A 20,644-nucleotide genomic window follows, 5' to 3' on the forward strand; every position below is an offset into this window, starting at 1 on the left:
GATGCCTGTGGAACATTCTGGCCAGCATTCCATCCTTTATCTAATGCGGCTGATTAAGCATGCTAACTAGGTTTCAAAACAAATAATTAGTACCCTGATGTTTATAGTTCATCATCAAATATTTAATCAGATTGAATTTAGCTTTGTTACATAAAATAATCATTTGATACTCATTTTCTCACACAAAATACAATACTAATATCTGACACCATATACTAGATACTATGCATTGTTGTGCTACTCATGTGCACTGATCATGATCATACTACATGAGTATCCTGATAAAAACTTCTTGCACCATTTAAACAGTGTCTTTAATAGAGAGAGCAAGGTTACAGACCAGTGTTAATGAGTGTGGTCATTAAAAACAAGAGCTTCAACTGAGGGCACAAAAAGATATCTGTGACACATAACTGGGTAACCAATGTACTGTAAACTGCTCTTGCTTATGTCGATTTCTCCTTTACTGTATTAGAAGGATTCATCTGTTTCTATTCAGACTGGCCACCAGTGTTGTATAAAGTATTAGAAAGCAATACTTCAGTAAAAGTACAAGTATCGTACTAGAAAAAGACTTTGGTAGAAGTGAAAGTTACCTTTTAGAATATTACTCAAGTAAAAGTCTTAAAGTATCTGATATTTACTGTACTTAAGTATCAAAAGTCATTTTCTGATATTTAATGTACTTAAGTATTTGAAGTAAAAGTAAAAAGTAAAATTTCAGTGATTTTCGGTAGACATAAGAGCAGGGGCGGTTCTAGGGTTTAATCTTTAGGGGGTTTTAGCCCTCAGTGAGAATTTAAAACAAGAAGAGTTTTATATTATATATTATATGACTACATAGTAAGCCAAAGGTTATGGTGTTATTAAATGGCAAAAGTGGACACCAAAATTATATGCATGATGTAATGATGCCAGTCTTGAATCAAATCAGTTCACGTATGTGTGCATTCTCTACAAACACTGTGTCCAATGAATGCAGACATTAATAAAAAAATATTCCCAAGACAAAGACCAAATCAATAAATGTTATTTTTATTTAGTATTGAATTGATTGTTTGCATTAATATTTTGTTTGTGCTACAACTCTGGTAATAAGAATACTGAAATTTCACTGCTTTGGTTGCCGTCTGTGCGGCTTTCCTCCGATTAACGTTATAGATAAACGCCTCCAGCTCTGACTGCGTGTGCACGCTGCGCGTACCTGTGCTTCTCCATAGAGCGTGCGGACGTGCGTAATGCAATCTAGGAGCAGTGATTCGCCAAACCTCCCTTATTGCAGTCGCACACATTTCTTCTGATTTTAGTTTGTAGTAACGAGTAACGAAGATGCTTAGTGGAAATATAACGGAGTAAAAGTATACATTTTATCTAGGAAATGTAGTGGAGTAAAAGTGAAAGATGACAAATTTAAATAGCGAAGTAAAGTACAGATACGTGAAATTTCTACTTAAGTACAGTAACGAAGTATTTGTACTCCGTTACATTACAACACTGCTGGCCACTGAGCTGCTTGTTCAGTCCCGTGTAGCGCTGCTCGAATTGGCCCCACCAACTCTCAGGGTTCAAGACTCTTCACTGTTCTGAGAAGAACGTCCCAAAGATGTCCAATCAGCTCTACAAATGAGAATCTAAAGCCTTACCTCTTCCTGAAATAATTAAACTAGCACTTAGAGTGAAGATACTGTTTGAGAACATAACTAGATCCATAAAGTTCACTGCTAGCAACCACCAGACTTACCAGTTACTCACCCCAGTATCCGTTTCATAGAGAACTTGAACTGGAAAACATGGCATTGATGCATCTCTAAATCTAGTGCCACCTACAAGAGGAGTCTGTTTCCTCTCAAGGTTTTGACCTAATTATGTCTCACGGAGTTTTATCTTTAGACGGTCACCCTCTGGATGGTTCATTAGGAATCCAGTACAAATTTACTGATGTTTTTCTTCAAAGCTGCTTTATGAGGATGTCTGTTGTGGAAAATGCTTCAGAAATGAACTTCACACACTGCTACAGGCCACATAATACAGTCAGTTGCATCTTAATGTAAACAGAATCAACAGTTCAATGATAATGAGAGGCTCAAACAAATCCTTAGTTCTTAGTCCAGTTTAACATTCAACTTTTTACAAGTTCGAGCTTGCCATGCAAAGAAAAAAAAAAGCCTTTAAAACCAACCCAAATTTTTCAGGCTTGATGAAGAACACAAATGTCTGGCTCCATTTAGTTTAAACTGAACACTGCTGCTCTACAATTACTCTGTATCCGAAGAAGCATACCATTTTGGCAGGCTGTATTTTCTCCATAAGCTTCAACCCGAGCACAAAGCCGGATCTGTAGGTCCTCTTGGGATTTTTTCTACATTTTTGCACTCCCCCTGAAATTCAACAACCCTCTGTCTTTTTTTTTCTGCTTTGCTTGTGCTTGTCTCGGATCAAGAACATTCGAAATGTGGCAGTGCTACTATTTCAGCCTTGGCGTTGGAAAGATATCGAGCCATGCATGTAGAGTGTTTTGTGAACTGCATGTAAGACAAAAATCTGCAAGTACCAAAAGTGAAATTTGCTTCACAAGTAGAGGATGACTGATAGATTATTAAATGCTTATATGACACTGTATTGTTATTTCTTCTTTATTAGAATTTAAATACGATGAAACAACAAAGAACAGTTTATCAATTCTTGTGTTATGCTAAATTAGGGCCATCACATTTTGGGTGCTTGTAGCATTTGGTCAGCCTTTTGGGTAACACATGTAGCCTCTATTTATCATTACATTTAATAAATAAATAAAAATTAACCTACATAGAAGTTTCCTCTAACCCTAGGCTTTAATATGGTGTTTACTAAAATAGGCAAGACACAATGGTTATGTTCACATCTAATTTAGAAGAGTAGAAGTTTGGGACAGATTCAGACAAAAATTGATGAATTCAAACACAATGTTTGAATTTCACCTGATGATTCTACAGCTGCAGGCTAAAACACTGAGCTGACAAAGGCTGACATACTGAAGTGTACTATATTTCAGTGAATTTCCTGCCTTTATTTCATCTCTCAAGCCCATATTTGCATGTGCATTTGACAAAAGGAAAATTTAATTGCAGTAGAAAAATGCTGACCAAAAAACCAAATATCCAGTCATTAACTTTTATGGATATACAATTATTAATATTAAGCAGAAGGCACATCTGTACTGTTATTGTCATTTTTAGCATATGACTAAAGCCATTTGTCAGAGGCAGAGACTTTGAAGCAAGACATCTAAAACAAACCCTCTCTGGGGTAATCAAATCAATTTATGCACCATAAAAGCATGGTTTACAAGATGCAAACCTTCAAAAACCTTTCTACAGTAAAAGGTTTGGGGAAAAAAAAAAAAAACAGGGGATACTTACAAGATGTTCTTTTCGCATTCTTGGTTGCAGTTGCTGGGCACAGACAGGCTCATGGGGGATGATCTTTTGAAGACTGCTATCTATTGGGGACACACTCTTGTTCCTGCGTGAGGACTCTAGAGAATCTCTAGCAGTATTTCCGCTACTGATCCTTCGCATATACCGCTCTGCTGGGCTTGGCTTTCCAACTCGTGCTGTGACATTCGGAGATGTTAAATTCTCCTCTGTGTCCAGAACAGTGGTAGCTCTGTACGCTCTCCATGTTGTGGTGGGTTCTGTTTCATCCTCCAAACCATCATGTCTTGGTCCTTGACCAACTTGGTCCGCACTTACTGACCCTCGATTCCTCCATGCACTTCTAACAGTCACATTCCTCATCTCTGGCACATTATCCTCCTGGGATGAGCAGTGGTCATTGTTGTGGCTTCTCTGGCTCATGACTGTCGCAGTTGTAATAATACTTTCATTGCTTTCAAAGCCTGACTCACTGTTGTTTAGCTCAGAGCCCATTTCTGGGGACTGAAAATTCAAACTGCTCCGGGACAGAATTGTTGTTTCTATACGAGCTGTCTCCAGGACGTTAGGAAGTTCAGAGTTGTCAATATCACTATCAGCAGATCTTAGAGTGATCTCGCTCTTGGGAATGGATATTTCATATGGGATGGTGATGCTACCTCTGAGCTCAGGGTTTGGCCCAATGACAATATTGCTGGTAGAAGTGTGTCGATTCCTGGGTAGAGGTTCACTTGAAACACTGCTGCTTCGACTGCTGCTTCGAGAAGCACTGGGGTCATTGGGATAGAAAGTAATGCTGCTGGTCATCTTGTTAGGCTTGCTGGCTATTTTCGGTTTCTCGTTAGTATGGGTTGGATCCATGCTCCCTCCTGACATAATTTCCTTCCTGTCATACTCTATGATGGCTGGCTTGATGAGTACTTTAGAGCATAAAGCCTCACGTGGGCTGCACACACGTTGGATTTCAATTCCTGTGGATGTCTGAAAAGGTTCCTGAGATCCACCTTCCAACATCAGGGCCCTGTGCTGCTCCTCATCATAAGAGCTCCTTGTTGAAGATCCAGCGGAGTGAGTATCCTGCAATCGAGCGTACCTTGAATACTTGGATTCGGTTGTTCTGCCACCTATAATGGATATTACAGGAGTAGTGTCTTGCTCACCCACTGAGCGCTTTGATCCAACAGATTCTGTCTCAGACGCTGACGAGTGACCTTCTGATCCATGATCAATTGCACCAGATGACGTTACGTGGGATCTGTAGGCAGCGTAAGACCCATTTGCATGGGAAAGACTTACCACTGTAGTTACCTCTTGTGGAGGTCCTGTAGACTCTGTTTCAGTTAATTTGTCTTTTTCTGGCAGAGACACAACTCTGCTTGCTTTCTTGCTATCAGTGTTACCTGGCTTGACTGATACCTTTCCAGTCTTTTGGTCACGGGCAGCTGGAGGATAACGGCTAAGTACAGAAACTTTATTCTCACTTGTGGCCTGTAAGGCACTTCCAAGTTTATCCTCAACAGTGTTTTCATATTTTAGCCCACTGTCAGCAGTATTTGAAGACCCAGTTTTCAACCCAGTTTTCTTAGGCCTATGGGCAGGACTTAGTGCCCTCCGCGTAGGGGATTTCTCTGCTGCCTGGCTGAGATCTTTACTCTTAAATTTCAGTTGCTGTGGTGAATTGTCTCTTTTTTTATACTTTGGATTAACTGCCTCAGTGGCAGCCAAAACCTTACACTTCTTCTCCTGCCTAGAGCCACCACGTACGTTGATCTCCTCAGTTTCAGCTTTGCCATTCTCGAGAACATTTGGCGTACTGGAAACAAAAGACAGACTTCCATTACTACTAAAAAACTGAATCTTCAGCTGCTCGAGTTGGTCATTCAGCACTTGGTTGCGACTCCTCTCTTGCTGAAACTTTACTTCTAGCTCAGTATTCTTTGATTCAGTGTTTTTCAGGTCCTCTTCTACCATTTCCAGCTGCTTCAAGCGGCTCTTTAGATTTTCTACTTCTTGTGTAAGGTCTTTTATCTTGTTGTCCTCTGGCCCCTCTAGGCAGTTTTTTTCATTCTCTGATTTGTTTCTCAAGCCAACATCTTGTGAGAGCTTCTTCTTTCGTGCCAGTTTGGTACCAAGGCCTGCTGAGAGGTCATCCTCAATAATAAGTTCATGGGACTCATTGAGGCTATGGTCTAAGGAACCAACCTTGCTTTTCTGTTGTTCAAGCTTTTCAGTTAATTTGAGAATGATCTTTTCATCTTCCCTCTGTTTTTCCAGGAGCTTTTTGCGTTCCACAACAAATGTCTGAGTGAGGCTTTTTAGTTTCTCCAACTCAGTGGTCAGGGCCTGCTCTGCCCGGGTCAAAGACACCTCAGAGGCATCCACTTCCTTTACTCTGGCCTTCAGGGCCTCTAGCTCAGCAGAGAGCTTCTTAGTAAGATTTTTTTCTTCATTTAGGCTCAGGCAAAGTTGTGTACAGTCTGATTTGCTTTTCCCAAATGCTTCCTCCAACTTCTCCAGATCGGTCATTTTGAGCTGAAGACGCTCAATCTCTGCTTTGAGCTCCTTAGTAAGATTCTCTTCTTCTTCTAGTTTCTCCTTTATCAATCGGCAAAGGTCTTCTGCTTTTCTCACCTCCTCATCCTTCCCCTCAATTTTAAGAACTCTCTTGCGAAGTGCTTCAACATCACCAAGCAAGGAGGAGTTACTTCCCTCAGCTTGGATGATTTTGTCTTGGAGGTCCAGAAGTTCATCCTCAGCCTTTTGGAGCTTACTTGTGGCCTCCTCAAGCTCATCCAGACGCCGCCCCAAACTTTGAAGTTTGTGCCTGAGATGGCGGTTGGTTGTGTCTTTGAACTCAGTCATACTGATATCTGGTACTAAGATACTGTAGGATTTAGATGCTGCCTTTGTGGAAGGGTACACATTTGTGTAGTTAAGTCTTATTGCACTAGAATCCCTAAAGAGGAAGTATAGAAAATCGTTGTCCTGGAAATCTGTGCAGTGCACACCTTCACCTCGCTGCTGCTTGATATTCTGGTTAGTCCAACTTCCTTGCTGCTTGATTCTCGCAAATGTGCTAGGGGAATTATCACCTACAAGACAAAAAACAAAACATAAAAATTGTTAAAACCTGTGAAACTCTACCGGGTCAAACCTGTTTACATAGCCAAGTGGGCTGCACAAACACAAATCAAATCTATAGTCCTCATAAAACTGACAACAGTTGACAACTCTATTGTTGCTTAAATGCCAGGTGGCATGTATTTATTATTCAATGTTCACACAAACCAGACTATTTAAGACCATAAGTTTTACATAATGTTTGTACAGACTAGGTTTGATGTATGCTATGGGCCTAGTGCAACACACACTACTCCTGATCTCCTGGGGTCACAGTGTCACCATCAAGTAGTGAAAAACAATTAACAGATCAAGCTGGAAGAATCTCAGGAATGAAAAATACTCCACACCTTAAAAACTGAAAAGGGCTGAAGCTTAGGTAGGATGAGCAATATCTAAACTTTTGTTATATCACATTGCAATCGGTCTCAATCATCATCTTGGTATGAACCCAAGCTTTCTTTGTGTAGTCATATTTCTTTATGGAGTTACATTCAGGCACCTGAAGGACAATCAAATATAATACCAATATATTAAAGGTGGAGGTAAAATAGTAGGACTTTTTTTTCCCCAATCACTTGTACCTTCCAAACACCCTCATTTAACATCTAAATGGCAGAATTCTTCTACACTTGTAAAAATTATTTGGTTCATTATATAAATGTGTTGGTTGAGGAGCAAGTTAGTGGTTTATCTCACACTCTCACTGTCGCTCTGTTTTTCCATCGTACTGCATGTTATTATTACTATTAGAATCTTCATCATCATTAATAGTAGCAGTACTATTTTAGACACGCTTTCATTTTAAATCTATGTTTAACCATTATAATTATAATAGCTGGAATTTTAAGTGTTACTTCACATCTAAAGCCGAGAACAAAGCTAACAAAGCCGGTAGACAACATTTGAAATTCCTTTAATAGATCTTCAGATCATTTAAAAGGACACTACAGATAATTTTATATCAAAGATTTGCCAAATTAAAATGATTTTCTAATATGTCTAGAACAACCCACCATCACAACTCATAAACGCACAAATAAGGCCATCCTTAAAAATATTCTTGTTTGCCGTAACCCGACCGACCCTGTCAATTCAGGACCGACTCAAATTTTTTATTTTTTTTTTTGCTTTAAATCCGACCGACTTGCCGATTATAAAATTGCGTTAAGACCGACCAATTTTTTTTTTACTCTTCAAAACAACTAATACAAATGCAATAAAATAATATTAATTACATTTTAGTAAGTATTGTAAATATATAAATTGCCTAGGCCTACATACAAATGAAAGCTACGTTCTTTCTTTTAAATAAAAACCCGTGACGTCATCTATGTTTACGCTATTGGTTAACGGATGTCACATATGTATGTGCACTATACTATGTGCGTTCGCTTCGTCTCATACTCTCATTCACTGTCAGAGTCAACGGTTCGCGCTTGGTAATGATGGCTGCGGCTGCAGTAAACAAAATGTTCGCGGTCACCGTTCAAACAATTTGTTTGTGGTCTATATAGCCTGCATCAAAATGAGGTTTGCAATGATGCGCCCGAAGGCACGGGTTGAAGACCCAGTCAGTGATGTCACAATATGCTAATTTGTTTAAATTCATACCTACATAATGACCATCACCAAAATTGTACTTTTTTTTTTTTTTTTACATTGAAACTTGAAAAAAAAATATAGACCTACCTACCGAGCCTTTTTTTTTTTTTTTTTTTAAACTGTTACTGCAAACCAAAATATTTTTAAGGATGGCCTAATCAAATCTTCTATGTCAGGTTTCACTATTCAATCTTTCTGCATCTCTAGGTACTGGAAGAAAATGGGAAGTGCGCACAGAGGCCCACAGCCAGTGGCTGCTCAAAGCCTGCAGTAAAACTGCATTGATTTTCTGCTCGCATTTTCACTGACATCAGCAGTTTTCAATAACACTGGCCTTCCCTTTCATGGCTGCATCTTCAGCAAACAATGGGCACGACAGAGTCTTTAGTTTTGTTCCGTTACTTATGAGCAGAATTAGAATATCTGTATACATCTGTGGTGTGGCCACAGAAACAACGCTGCTATAGATAGAACACTGGAAATAAAACTGCTTAAGCACTGCATGGGTATGCTTTTGGCTCTAAATCAGACATCCTTAAATACACAAGTATTCGGATCTGAAGATTTATTTTGGTTTAGTGAAACAGAAGATGGCGAGGCTCCCAGGGTCTTGTAGAAGCTACAACCAGACAGCATGTCCTGCACTGTAACTGGAGAGGTGAAAGAACAGTGTCGATACAGAGATTATGGACTACTTCTCATCAACATTCAAGGCTGATACTTCACCACCCCCTCTGTCTCGCTTTCCCACCATCCCTCACTGTCCTTGAAAGATGATGACAACAGGGACGAAGCAGTATGTGTAAATGACTAGGTTTGCTCGTAAAACCCTTATGCCCTCTATGAAAGATACAGCTTTAAAAGGTTTATCCGTTTTTTTTGTATCGTAGGAGGATGATGTAGCTCGGTACACTGCAGTCTGCTTTGTACTGATAAGTAGTTGTGAAATATGACCTCGCATGCACTCACACACTTGCTCACTCTCCCTCACACATGCACACTCACGCACACGCTCACACACTCTCACGCACACGCTCACTCTCGCTCACCCTCTCACGCTCTCTCACCCTCTCACGCTCTCTCACCCTCTCACGCTCTCTCACCCTCTCTCGCTCACCCTCTCACCCTCTCTCGCTCACCCTCTCACCCTCTCTCGCTCACCCTCTCACCCCCTCTCGCTCACACTCTCTCGCTCACGCTCACACTCTCTCGCTCACGCTCTCTCGCTCACGCTCTCTCGCTCACGCTCTCTCGCTCACGTCCTCACAGTCTCTCGCTCACGTCCTCACAGTCTCTCGCTCACGTCCTCACAGTCTCTCGCTCACGTCCTCACAGTCTCTCGCTCACGTCCTCACAGTCTCTCGCTCACGTCCTCACAGTCTCTCGCTCACGTCCTCACAGTCTCTCGCTCACGTCCTCACAGTCTCTCGCTCACGTCCTCACAGTCTCTCGCTCACGTCCTCACAGTCTCTCGCTCACGTCCTCACAGTCTCTCGCTCACGTCCTCACAATCTCTTGCTCACGTCCTCACAATCTCTTGCTCACGTCCTCACAATCTCTTGCTCACGTCCTCACAATCTCTTGCTCACGTCCTCACAATCTCTTGCTCACGTCCTCACAATCTCTTGCTCACGTCCTCACAATCTCTTGCTCACGTCCTCACAATCTCTTGCTCACGCTCACTCACTGAAAGCAAGACCAAAGCAACTACTGTCCTCACACGGTCAGCCAAAGCAGGCTAAAACAGATCAGGCAAAGTGGGATATGCCACACATGTGCACAACAGACTCTTTGTGTGTATGTGTGTGTTTTTTGCACTCACAAGTGCAGTGTGGTGGGTGACTAGAAATCAGCGTGCCTGTTTGTATTTAAGCTCTTCATTAGGCAGGAATGAAGGACGAAATGGACAATTTGCACACACGGCTGCTCCTTCATTATGAGCAGTTACATACCCCAAAGTTCTGTATATAATACACACAAACACATACTTTACCACATACTCAACACTGTGTCCATACTTCTCTTTTACATTCCACTCACATCTTGCTCTTAAGTAAAGAAGAAACACTCCCTGCATTATTATTATTTTCTTTTTGTAAAAAGTTACATGGTAGTAACAGGGTTAAGTACTCGAATGGTTGTTGATGCGGTCACATCTTTATGTCATACGTCATTTTATGTTGGGCTGCTTGTTAGCAGAAAATTACACACAAAAACTGAGGCAAAAAGCTTTCCAGAGTCTCATGTTAATATACACACTTTCACATGAACACACAAACACCCTCCAGCCATCATCTCACAGCAGGGGGACTTCCAGCAAAAGAAAGTGCGACTGACAAATAACCAGAGTTCTGGTAAGCAGTTCTGCTGGTTCCCATTATATCAATTAGCGCCGTGCTAAACATTCATGTATAAAATATTACGTTACACAAACCATCATACCAACATTCCTTCTTCTGCTCTGTGCAAACAAAGTAACTGATGCACACAAGCCTGCAAACAGGAACTCAAGAAAGTGTATACAATGTCAGCCTTATGAAGTAAAAAAAAAGTACACATCCTTAAAAATGTCTACATTTCCTTAACCAGAAACAGAAATCACATGAGTCTAGTCACATGAAGACAAACAAACCAGTCAATATTATGTATTAATTTACTGTCATCACCAGTCATCAAATAAGTCACTACTTTTTTCTAAATTGTTTTTGCCTTAAATTTGCAAAATATGTTTTTGTTGGGTTTTTTTTGGCTGGTTTGTTGGAACCACAGCTGACTGAAGGTTGCTGGTTAATAAGTGACTCTAGTCACATTTTACTGGAAATAATTAATTTGGCAGTTTTTATGGTTGAGAAATAAGAATTAAAATACTATTAAGAAGCATAAAATTCAAGCCCAGTAACCTTTACCGCCACCAGAACTGATTATTTTTCTATAAAAGGAGAAATTTGACACACTTACATAAAGGGCTGTGGAGCATCCATGGAAATCGTTCCTGATATAGCTTATGTTAAAGCAGCTATAAACAATAATTTCCTCAGCAGCCTTTCTTTTAACGTTTATACAAAAAATGCTGTGTTAAAGAGCTGTGAATGGAAACGCTGCATTACCGTTACATTGAAATTTTTACCGGACAATAAATATACCATGTGGAGTGCAAGTTGCTTCTATAGAAACAGTGACATATGATAAATCTTATTAATGGTGCTTGCAAAGCAACATTATTACTATTGTGCCGGACAAAACTTCGGCGTGTAACTTGTCCCACAGCTTTTGTCCTAGACCCATGAATGACATGTCAAATCGACCGGCTCATTGAGGAGAGGTGTGCTATGACTTTTATAAGCAATCCGAGTACCCGTACTTCCAGTACTTGGTCTCAAAATGGCATTTTTTCCCCATAGACTCCCATTATAAACTTTGGAGGTTTATAACTCGGCAAGCTTTCGAACTATCTACACCAAACTCGGCCAGCTCCTTTAGGGTGATACTCTGAACAAAGGTTTAAATTGGTGTACCGACTGGCCTTCCGGTTGTGCTGCAGCCCCGCCCCCAAATATGCAAACTCAAAAAACTTTTTACAACATGGACATGTGACATATCAAAACACTCAGAACAATGAGGGGAACTTCCTCACGTGTAGATTGATGACGTCACGTGAAAATAAAAAATTAGCACAACATGGACATGTGACATATCAAAACACTCAGCACAATTAGGAAAACTTCCTCAAGAGTATTCAGATGACATCACATGCTCGTCTCGACTAGCCTCTGGGATTTGCCACGTGCAAGCACATTTCTCATTTTCTTCAGGAAATGTATGTTCTAGTTATTATTATTATTGACTTTACAGCTTCCTGTTTGGTTTACTGTTATAGAAACACCTTCTGACCAATCAGGATGAAGAATGGTGAGCATGAGCATTTGGCTGGAGTTTTCTGAGTTAGCAACAAGAGTTGTGAATGACATGTAATTATTTATTAATTTGCATGTAAATGGTATCGTTTTATTTGAGTGAAATTTTAGATTTGAGAAAGATGCAGGTCTTGGAATTCGTGATGCCACTAAAACACTATTTCCAAAATACTGTATGCTCTAACACATAAGATGCACAGAATCTGGAAATGGACTAAAACATTAAACATAAAACAAACAACTGATTCTTGATGCATCATGATTTTACACATGATGACTTTTTACTGTGTGACCACTTTTTTAAAGCACAGTATAGCTTGGCTCAACTGTATTTCAACAATTCTTGTGGTACAAGTCGTTTGCAGTGAAACTTGCAGTTGACCTGGTAATTTATTTTGCCCTCTCTGATTTATGTATGCTCCTTCACTCAAGGGCTCGCCGTTTAGCTGGCAGACCAAAAGACCAGATGGAAATATGTCATTTCTCATGGCCATTCTATTCCCATAATACTTTACGGTCCAGAAAAATCATAAAATCAGTCGCTTTCAATGGGCAGGGAACAGCTTTAGGTTTAGCTCATCTTCAAATCTGCTAGCTGCCTTTAGCTAGTTCCTAACCTACACATGGCACACTGACTAGCAAACTCCTTAACACACTTCACCGCCCAGCTGGTCTAGCTGATATATTTGGCCAAAAATAAGTTTTAATTAATTTCTTACATATTAAACTGTATTTGAGTTCAAAGGAATGGTGTTCAAGACATTAGTGAGACCAGTCATTCTGTATGGGTTAGAGATTGTAGCACTGAGGAAAAGACATGAGGCAGAGATGGAGGTAGCAGAGATGAGGATGTTGAGGTTCTCTTTAGGAGTGACGAGGATGAACAGGATTAGGAACGAGCACATCAGTGGGACAGCTCAGGTTGGCTGTTTTGAGGACAAGGTCAGAGAGGCTAGATTGAGATGGTTTGGACATGTACAGAGGATGAAGGATGTTGGAGATGGAGCTGCCAGGTAAGAGGTGTAGAGAAAGGCCAAAGAGGAGATATATAGATGCGTGAAATGAGGACATGAAGGTAATTGGTGGGAGAGTAGAGGATACAGAGGATAGAGTTAGGTGGAAACAGATGATTCGCTGTGGTGACCCCTAAAGGGAAAAGGCGAAAGTAGAAGACAACGACACTTGTATCTTGAAGATTTAAACAAGAGAATCCAAATAAAATAATAGAAGCGATCAACATATACTGATTTGTTTTAGTTTTCACTGCTTACTACATTGCAGGATTTCATTTGCATTTACAGCATTTTCAAACCCTTATCCAGGGGACCGTACAATTCTCTCATTTATACAGCTGAGCAGTTAGCGTTAAAACCCTTCTTTGTAAGGACAAATCCCAAGACCACCATGCTTCCTTGGTCTTGGGATTTGTCCTTACAAAGAAGCCCACACCTTAACTGAGCTACTGCTTTCCTAATTCTATGATTAATCCATACTCCAAATCTCCCTATCCTACAACATCCCAAAGGTTTTCTACTGGATACAGATCCGGTGACTGGGAAGAACCGCTGAAGAGCACTGAGCTCACGGTCATGTTCATTAAACCAGTTTGTGATGACATTCTTGTTATATTATCATGCTCATAACACCCAGTAGAAGATGGAAAATCGTGGCCATAAAGGAATGCATAAGGTCAGAAACAATACTCAAATGTGTCAATGGCATTCAAGCGAGGATTGATTGGTATGAACCCGATGAAAACATTCCCGACACCATTACACCACCTTTAGCAGCCTGTACCGTTGACAAAAGGCAGGTTGGGTCCATGGAGTCATGCTGTTGATACTGAACCCTACCATCTGTGTGCCTCAGCACACCATGCTGCATTTTTCCAGTCTTTAATTGTCCAGTTTTGTAAGTCTATGTCCACTGCAGCCTACAGCCTCATCTTTCTGTTCTTGGCTGAAAGAAGAAGAACCTGAGGTGGACTTCTGCTGACTTGACATGTTGTGAATTCTGAGCGGTTCTACTGCTTGTCACAAATGTACAGAGTGATTATCCGGTTTACTAAAGCCTGTCTTTTAGCTCGAGGCAGTGTGGCCGTTCTGAACGGCCTTGTTATCGTTACTGTACCATTCTGAGAGTGATGTAAATGAAAATCCAGCCTGGGATGTGGTAGCCTACTGGTTAAGGTGCTGGCTTACTGATCTGAAGGTCTGCTGGGCCCCTGAGCAAGGCCCTTAACCCTCAATTGCTCAGTCGTATTAATTGAAATAAAATGTAAGTCACTCTGGATAAGGATGTCTGCTAAATTACAGAAATGTAAATGCGTCACAGCATCACAATCCTGCCACTGTGGGTAATCTGAATCTGAGCAAGGAACAACAAATCCTAATAAATCTACTAAAAACTTAAACATTTTGAGTTCTATAAAGTCCTATAAATAAATGCTGTAGTTTTCCAATTTTTACATTTCTCCTAAAAAAAAATGCTGCAGGTTTAACAGAAAAGAAATGCACTTGTACAGTGTGCAGTATATCAGTGAGGTAAAAAAAGAAAAACGTTACTGACACTAAGAAATTTCTCTCCCTATTCTCTGCTTCAGTCCTGCTTTTTTCCACACTTTCTGGGGAAAAAAGTTCCAATCAGAAACCATATCATTGTGGTGTTACCACACTCATCCTGGCTCATAGATTCTGAACATTCTGTCCCTTTTGGACAGAGGAACAATCTCTCTCTCTCTCACACACACACACACTTTTTCTTCTGCACTTGACATCAGTTTTGGCATGAAGTTTGAGTCTCTGTTATCCATAAATTTTACTCGATTAAACCTTCAGTAAGGTTTCAAGCAAACACATGCATTCAGGATGCGTCCACTCACAACTGCATTGCCCTCATGGGTGACAGAGAGAAAAAGAGAGAGAATGGGAGTGATCAAGACCATCTCAGCTTTTCTGCCACAGAGTCCTGGCAGAAAGCTGTTGATGCTTAAGTTGCAATTTTTCCCCATTTTTCCAAACAGGACAAAACCACCGGTGCACATCAGAAGTGCTGTGTTCAAATTAGTGGTCAATGAATAGGTTTCTAGGGGACTATTCCAGTGCGGGTATTTGTGAGTGCAATGAGGGTTTTGACCATGAAAAAACTGATATTGAATTGCAAATCTGGGTAAAAAAATTGCAAATTTAAAAAAAAGGATAGATTTTTAATTTGAGTCATTTATTGTAGCGCAGCTTTTTTAAATTTTAAAACATTATGATATATTAATATTTACAGATACAGAATAACAACAGAATAGAACTTCCAGTTACCAGTAATAAGTACTAGCATTAACCAGGGTTGCCAGATTTCAGGAAATCTCGAAATCTCACACAAAGGTTTGCGGAAAACAGACGCAAAACCCCACTGTCTACACTTGCACTTTGCTTTTGTTTGTAGAAATATATATAAGATTTAATTCTGCACTCATATGGCAGTGAAGTATATTAAAACAGAATCCCAACATGATCTAAAAACTTTAAGCCTGGTGTCGGCTCTTGCCCCGATCATGGGGCAGCTTGATACCTGCCTCAATTTCCTCTATAAGCGTATATTGTAATTCTTATTTTTGACCACCTATAATGCAATAATAATAAAGGTGCAATAATAACCCTGTAGCTGAATGGGGCAGTTAACAAGCTGCACAACATCTTGAAACAAGGTCAAATCATTCATCGCAAATCGATCCAAGGTCTTTACAAAGAACAGTTTTTAGTTGGTTTGTATTACAGCTAGGTGGGCACGGTGGCTTAGACGTTCGCCTCACACCTCCAGGGTTGGGGGTTCGAGTAGTCTGTTAGTTTGCATGTTCTCCCCGTGCCTCGGGGGTTTCCTCCGGGTACTCCGGTTTCCTCCCCCGGTCCAAAGACATGCAGTAGGTTGATTGGCATCTCTGGAAAATTGTCCGTAGTGTGTGATTGTGTGAGTGAATGAGAGTGTGTGTGTGTGCCCTGCGATGGGTTGCCACTCCGTACAGGGTGTATCCTGCCTTGATGCCTGATGACGCCTGAGATAGGCACAGGCTCCCCATGACCCGAGATAGTTCGGATAAGCGGTAGAAAATGAGTGTATTACAGCTGCCTTGTGCCAGGTGTCCCCTTGGATAGACTCCAGTTGTGGAACAGAAGATGGTTGGATGGATTGATGGAAAGTTTCCTCAGTAACGCAGATCATGTTTAGCTCATCTTTCAGGTTCTGAGTGGTCAAGGTGAATAAGACTGAGCAGAACATCTTTTAATAAGTCATCAAGAGGATGTAAATTAATCAGTGTTGGGTCTTTTAGCAATGTCCTTAACCGTGAACTGCACAGCTGTATGCTTGTACTGCAATCCTTCTTGGAGAAAAGTGCCTGCCAAGTGAGTAAATTTGAGAGCAGAAAACTACTGGGACACAAGAAAACCCACAATATAAAACAGGCTTCAGTGAAAATGATCTAAAAAATTGGGGCTTTTGTCATTAATTGCTAATATTAACCATTTATATATAAAAAACACCTCAACATTATCTGTTGCCAAAGTAAATGTGGCTTATGTTGGTTGAAGGTTTAAATACACCAAAAATGAATGTTTGCCAGATTGGGTGTCACATTCCAGTGCTAGGAAAGTGTGTGTTTTTCTCTTGTAACTACATAGACTGTGCTTTTTGAATAGGTGTGCAGTAATAATGGGAAACCTGGAAACTCTGAGAGGTGCGGTGTCGTTTCAGGCATGAATGTGCGTGCGTGTGTGTTTTCTGTTTTAAATGAGGTAAGGCTCTACAGATGATCTCATCGCCAAGCAGACACATGACCCACATGGGCAGGAATGCAACCTTATCATCAACAGAATACGACTTCCACTGAGGCGAGGGGGGAGGAAAGGAAAAAAAGGGTAAAAAAAAAAAAAAAAAAAAAAAAAAAAAAAAAAAAAAGAAAAGAAAAGAAACAACAACAAAAAATGAGAGAAAGAAAGACGGGGGTGGGTGGTGGGGGTTCTCAACTGTAGTAAAAGATGGGGACATGTAGATAAATAACAAATCACTCATATAACCACTTGGCTTTTGGGTATGTCCTCATCATCATCATCATAACACTATAAACCACATAACAGGACCTTCCTTCCACCTTACAGAAAAAGAGATAAACCTGATACTGAAGGACCAAAGTCTTCTCAAAGTTATCATTTATGTAAGCATATAGCTTTACACCTAGAGACTAACAATGACTTCATCAACTGTCTTCAACCCCAAAATGTGTACAGAGACACTCACACACACACTGTACAAAAGTACAATCTATGGGCTGGGTTGGAGTTTGGTTGTGTGTGTGTGTGTGGGGTGGGTGTGTGTGTGTGTGTGTGTGTGTGTGGGGGGGGGGGGGGGGGGGGTTATATTGTAACAGACAAGAATGTCCAGCAAAGTGAAAAAGCATAAACAATAAACTCTCCTTAGAATATTTTCATTTGGTGTCTGTTTTTAAAATTGATGTGCTTCATAGTTAAACAAAATGGCAGATAGAAACAAAACGCTAACAAACGTTTTGCTGCGAACGCAAAAAAAAATGATTGTAAACTTCGTTACAATTATCACCCGCTCATGCGTTTAACATGGTTGGTTTTGCTTTGTGAATTTCCTCCATCATACAACAAATCTTTGAGGATACAGGCTTATCACATATTACCTCTGAAAGACATAAGCTTAGCCAAACTTATTTTATGAAACTTACATTTCGGGGTGGCATAGCACAATCAGAAAGAGACGTTTCTCAAACCTACAGCTCTCTAAACACAATGACGGTCCACAAAATCGACAGGCTTTGAGAAACTTGTGTGTAAGCCTGGGAGAGCCAATCTTTGGGTTTTAGCATACACAGGAAGTGAAGTCACAAAAGGTTCAGACAACAAGCCTTAAACTTGCATAATATTTCCTTCCTCCTTCTCTCTTTTTCACAGACTGTAACTCGTACAGTTAGCTTACCAGCCAAACTTCCCCAAAACGTTACAAGTTTCAGATATTCCTATCTTTGTGGGTACATCAGGTCCCAACCATGATGTAAAAACATGCCCACTAGGTGTGTGTCATGCTCAACAATTCACTGGTGCTCATCATCGGTCATATTATATTATATAACCTGTCAACTGTTCTGTATTTTGCACTGGAGCTCTGCAAAGATGTCAGAGTATGTTCACTCGCAAGTGGGCTTATTTGCTCCTATATCTGAATGAATCTGGAATAATCTGGAAAATAGTTTTGAACACTTTAATATGAACAAATGTTTCTGGAAGCCCCACCCCCTCAGCACAGTTCTCACAATGGCCACAGTTTCAAAATGAACAACTCATAATTTATATTAATATTAATAATATTAATAATTAATTAATAATAACAACAACACCACCACCCTCTCCTGCTCTCCTTAAACCTGAGACAGAGTAAATTCTAACAGCTCTGGACAAATAAAGTAATTTATTTTCGATATTGTAAAAAAGAAAGAAAATTGCCAACAGGGAGAAATCAGTATCACACAAGCACGATGGCAGTATGTCATCATACAGCAGTTAGTTCTGGTTCAGTAATTTGATTGGTCGAGATGAGTTCCAAGACCTGATTGTCTATATATACACACACTATAACCCTGCGTGGGACGCGTCACACTAGCCGCATTAAAATTTTTTTGAAAAAAAATCCACTTCTTAGTTAGAAACAGTTACAGTTACCAACACGAGCAGAAGTCGCAGAAAATACTTTTCAGCAATATAACTTTTGATTTCAAATACAAACGCTTCCATTAACGCTAGTTTTTAAACTAGCTAGTTTGCTAGCCATCATACTAGAAAGTGTAACAAATGTGGATTCAACAAGGTCTGTTTCTGCCAGTGGAACAAAAATAAACAGCACATTGCGCTCACTGGGTTTGAAGTTTGGTATTAATTTCTTATTCGCGATTGTACGGCCAAATCCCAACTGTGCTGAGCTACGGTAAATCCACACTCTTGCAATATTGCTTAAACAATCAACGGTTAGGGATTTAGAGTAAATTGAAAACTACTGTGAAAGAAGGCATTCTATCAGACGAGCAAACGAAGTGATGAACTGATCTCAGTCAGTAGTGATCTCTCCATAGTGAACTGAAAAAGAAAAACAGAAGAGTGGATTTGAGTATTTTAAATCTTTAATACATTGAACTGAACTGAAGAGTCTGAACTCCGTCCATGATGGTATTCTCTTCCATGTTTTAAAGACATGGAAGAGATTGAAAAATCCCAGAACTCTCTAATGTGGCTTTGTATCTGTTTTTCATTCAAAAAGAAATTCATTTGAAACTGAATTGTTGTTATAATTGCCTGAATTAAATGAACCCAGCTGGGGGAAGAAAATAGATAGACAGGGATTTTATTCAATGAGTTTCACCAGAGCTCTTCAGAATAAACATGCTTAAGAATCACGCCATGCCTCCTTAGTCATCAACATGCAGACTCTCAGACGCTCTCGAGCTCGGAGTCTGACAGTGTGAACATTTGTTCTCTTCTTCGTCTGGGAAACACTCACACTACTGAGCTCAGAGCTGGTCGCAGGATGTAGTCTGGGATTTTGGGCTTGGTGGACGAGCCGATGTTGTGTGATGTACGTGGATGTCAGACGGCAAGTGATGGCGATTGTAGCTCATGTAAAATCTTTAATTACTCAAAGCGATTCGACATGAAGATTTGTTGAGATTTCAGGCAGCAAAATTGGCTAATATACATGTTCAACTTTGCAAAGTTCACATTACTATATGGAGCATTTAACAGGTCAGATCTTCCAAAACTTTACATTTTTCAGAGTTTTGTTTGAGGAAATGTACAAAAACCGCACTGTTGAACATTTATATGTAAAATATTGCCAAATGTGTGTCATTTTGAATTGAATGTTGTGTATCGTTACATCCCTCAGTCAGACGGGACTAAAATGTCCCCACCAGATGTCCCCACCAGATAATCTAGCAACAATTACCCCACCCAGTGCAGAAAAAAAATACCATCTGAATAGGGCTTTAGACAAAGAGCTAGGACTGAAGAACTTGTTCCAGCCAATTATTCAATCATCTTGTATTCCTTACATGATTTTTTCCCCCGTTGTGGTTTTGCACATGGTTCATTTCCTTTGACTCGTTAGCTGTAGGAAAAGCTGGCTCCACCGTAGAGTTGCCAAGGGTATAGAGGAATGCCCAAATTAATTCCACACATGATAGAAAGACATAAGGGTACTATAACAAGAGCAATACGGGACCACTGAAAGAACAAGAAAACAAAAAAGTGTGAGTAATCTTCGAAACTGTGAGCTAAAAAATAAAACGTGCCTTGAGAGACAAGACCCGAAGAAGCGCTGAATAATACAAATCTCATTCAGCCACTCTGGAAAAACCTGCCCTTACCAAAATGCTTAAGCATGGCATGTACATCATAATATCACACCCTTTTACCTGCCCTGCACACAAAACAGTCAACATGACGACAGGAATTCGGCAACATTGTCACTGAATACCTACAACGTCAAACCGGATCAGCCTTGATTACGTGATTAATATATGGGAGTGTG

General features: G+C 40.2%; 1 protein-coding gene across 6 annotated transcripts in view; it reads right to left on the reverse strand.

Annotated features, from left to right (window-relative positions):
• luzp1 (leucine zipper protein 1) overlaps positions 1-20,644 on the reverse strand; it is a 50,108-nt gene that overhangs the window by 11,355 nt on the left and 18,109 nt on the right. For 3 of the 6 annotated variants that reach the window (XM_060880403.1, XM_060880406.1, XM_060880405.1), the window contains exons 2-3: positions 19,116-19,194; positions 3,399-6,505 (exon numbers count right to left, since the gene is read on the reverse strand). In XM_060880403.1, coding sequence (XP_060736386.1) covers positions 3,399-6,275 — 2,877 coding nt within the window. In that variant the 5' untranslated portion in view covers positions 6,276-6,505; positions 19,116-19,194. The remainder of the gene's footprint in view (positions 1-3,398; positions 6,506-19,115; positions 19,195-20,644) is intronic. The other 3 variants (XM_060880404.1, XM_060880409.1, XM_060880407.1) reach the window with 1 other exon arrangement.

The sequence above is a fragment of the Tachysurus vachellii genome, chromosome 10, assembly GCF_030014155.1.
Source record: "Tachysurus vachellii isolate PV-2020 chromosome 10, HZAU_Pvac_v1, whole genome shotgun sequence".
In the NCBI taxonomy this organism is placed as follows: Eukaryota; Metazoa; Chordata; class Actinopteri; order Siluriformes; family Bagridae; genus Tachysurus; species Tachysurus vachellii.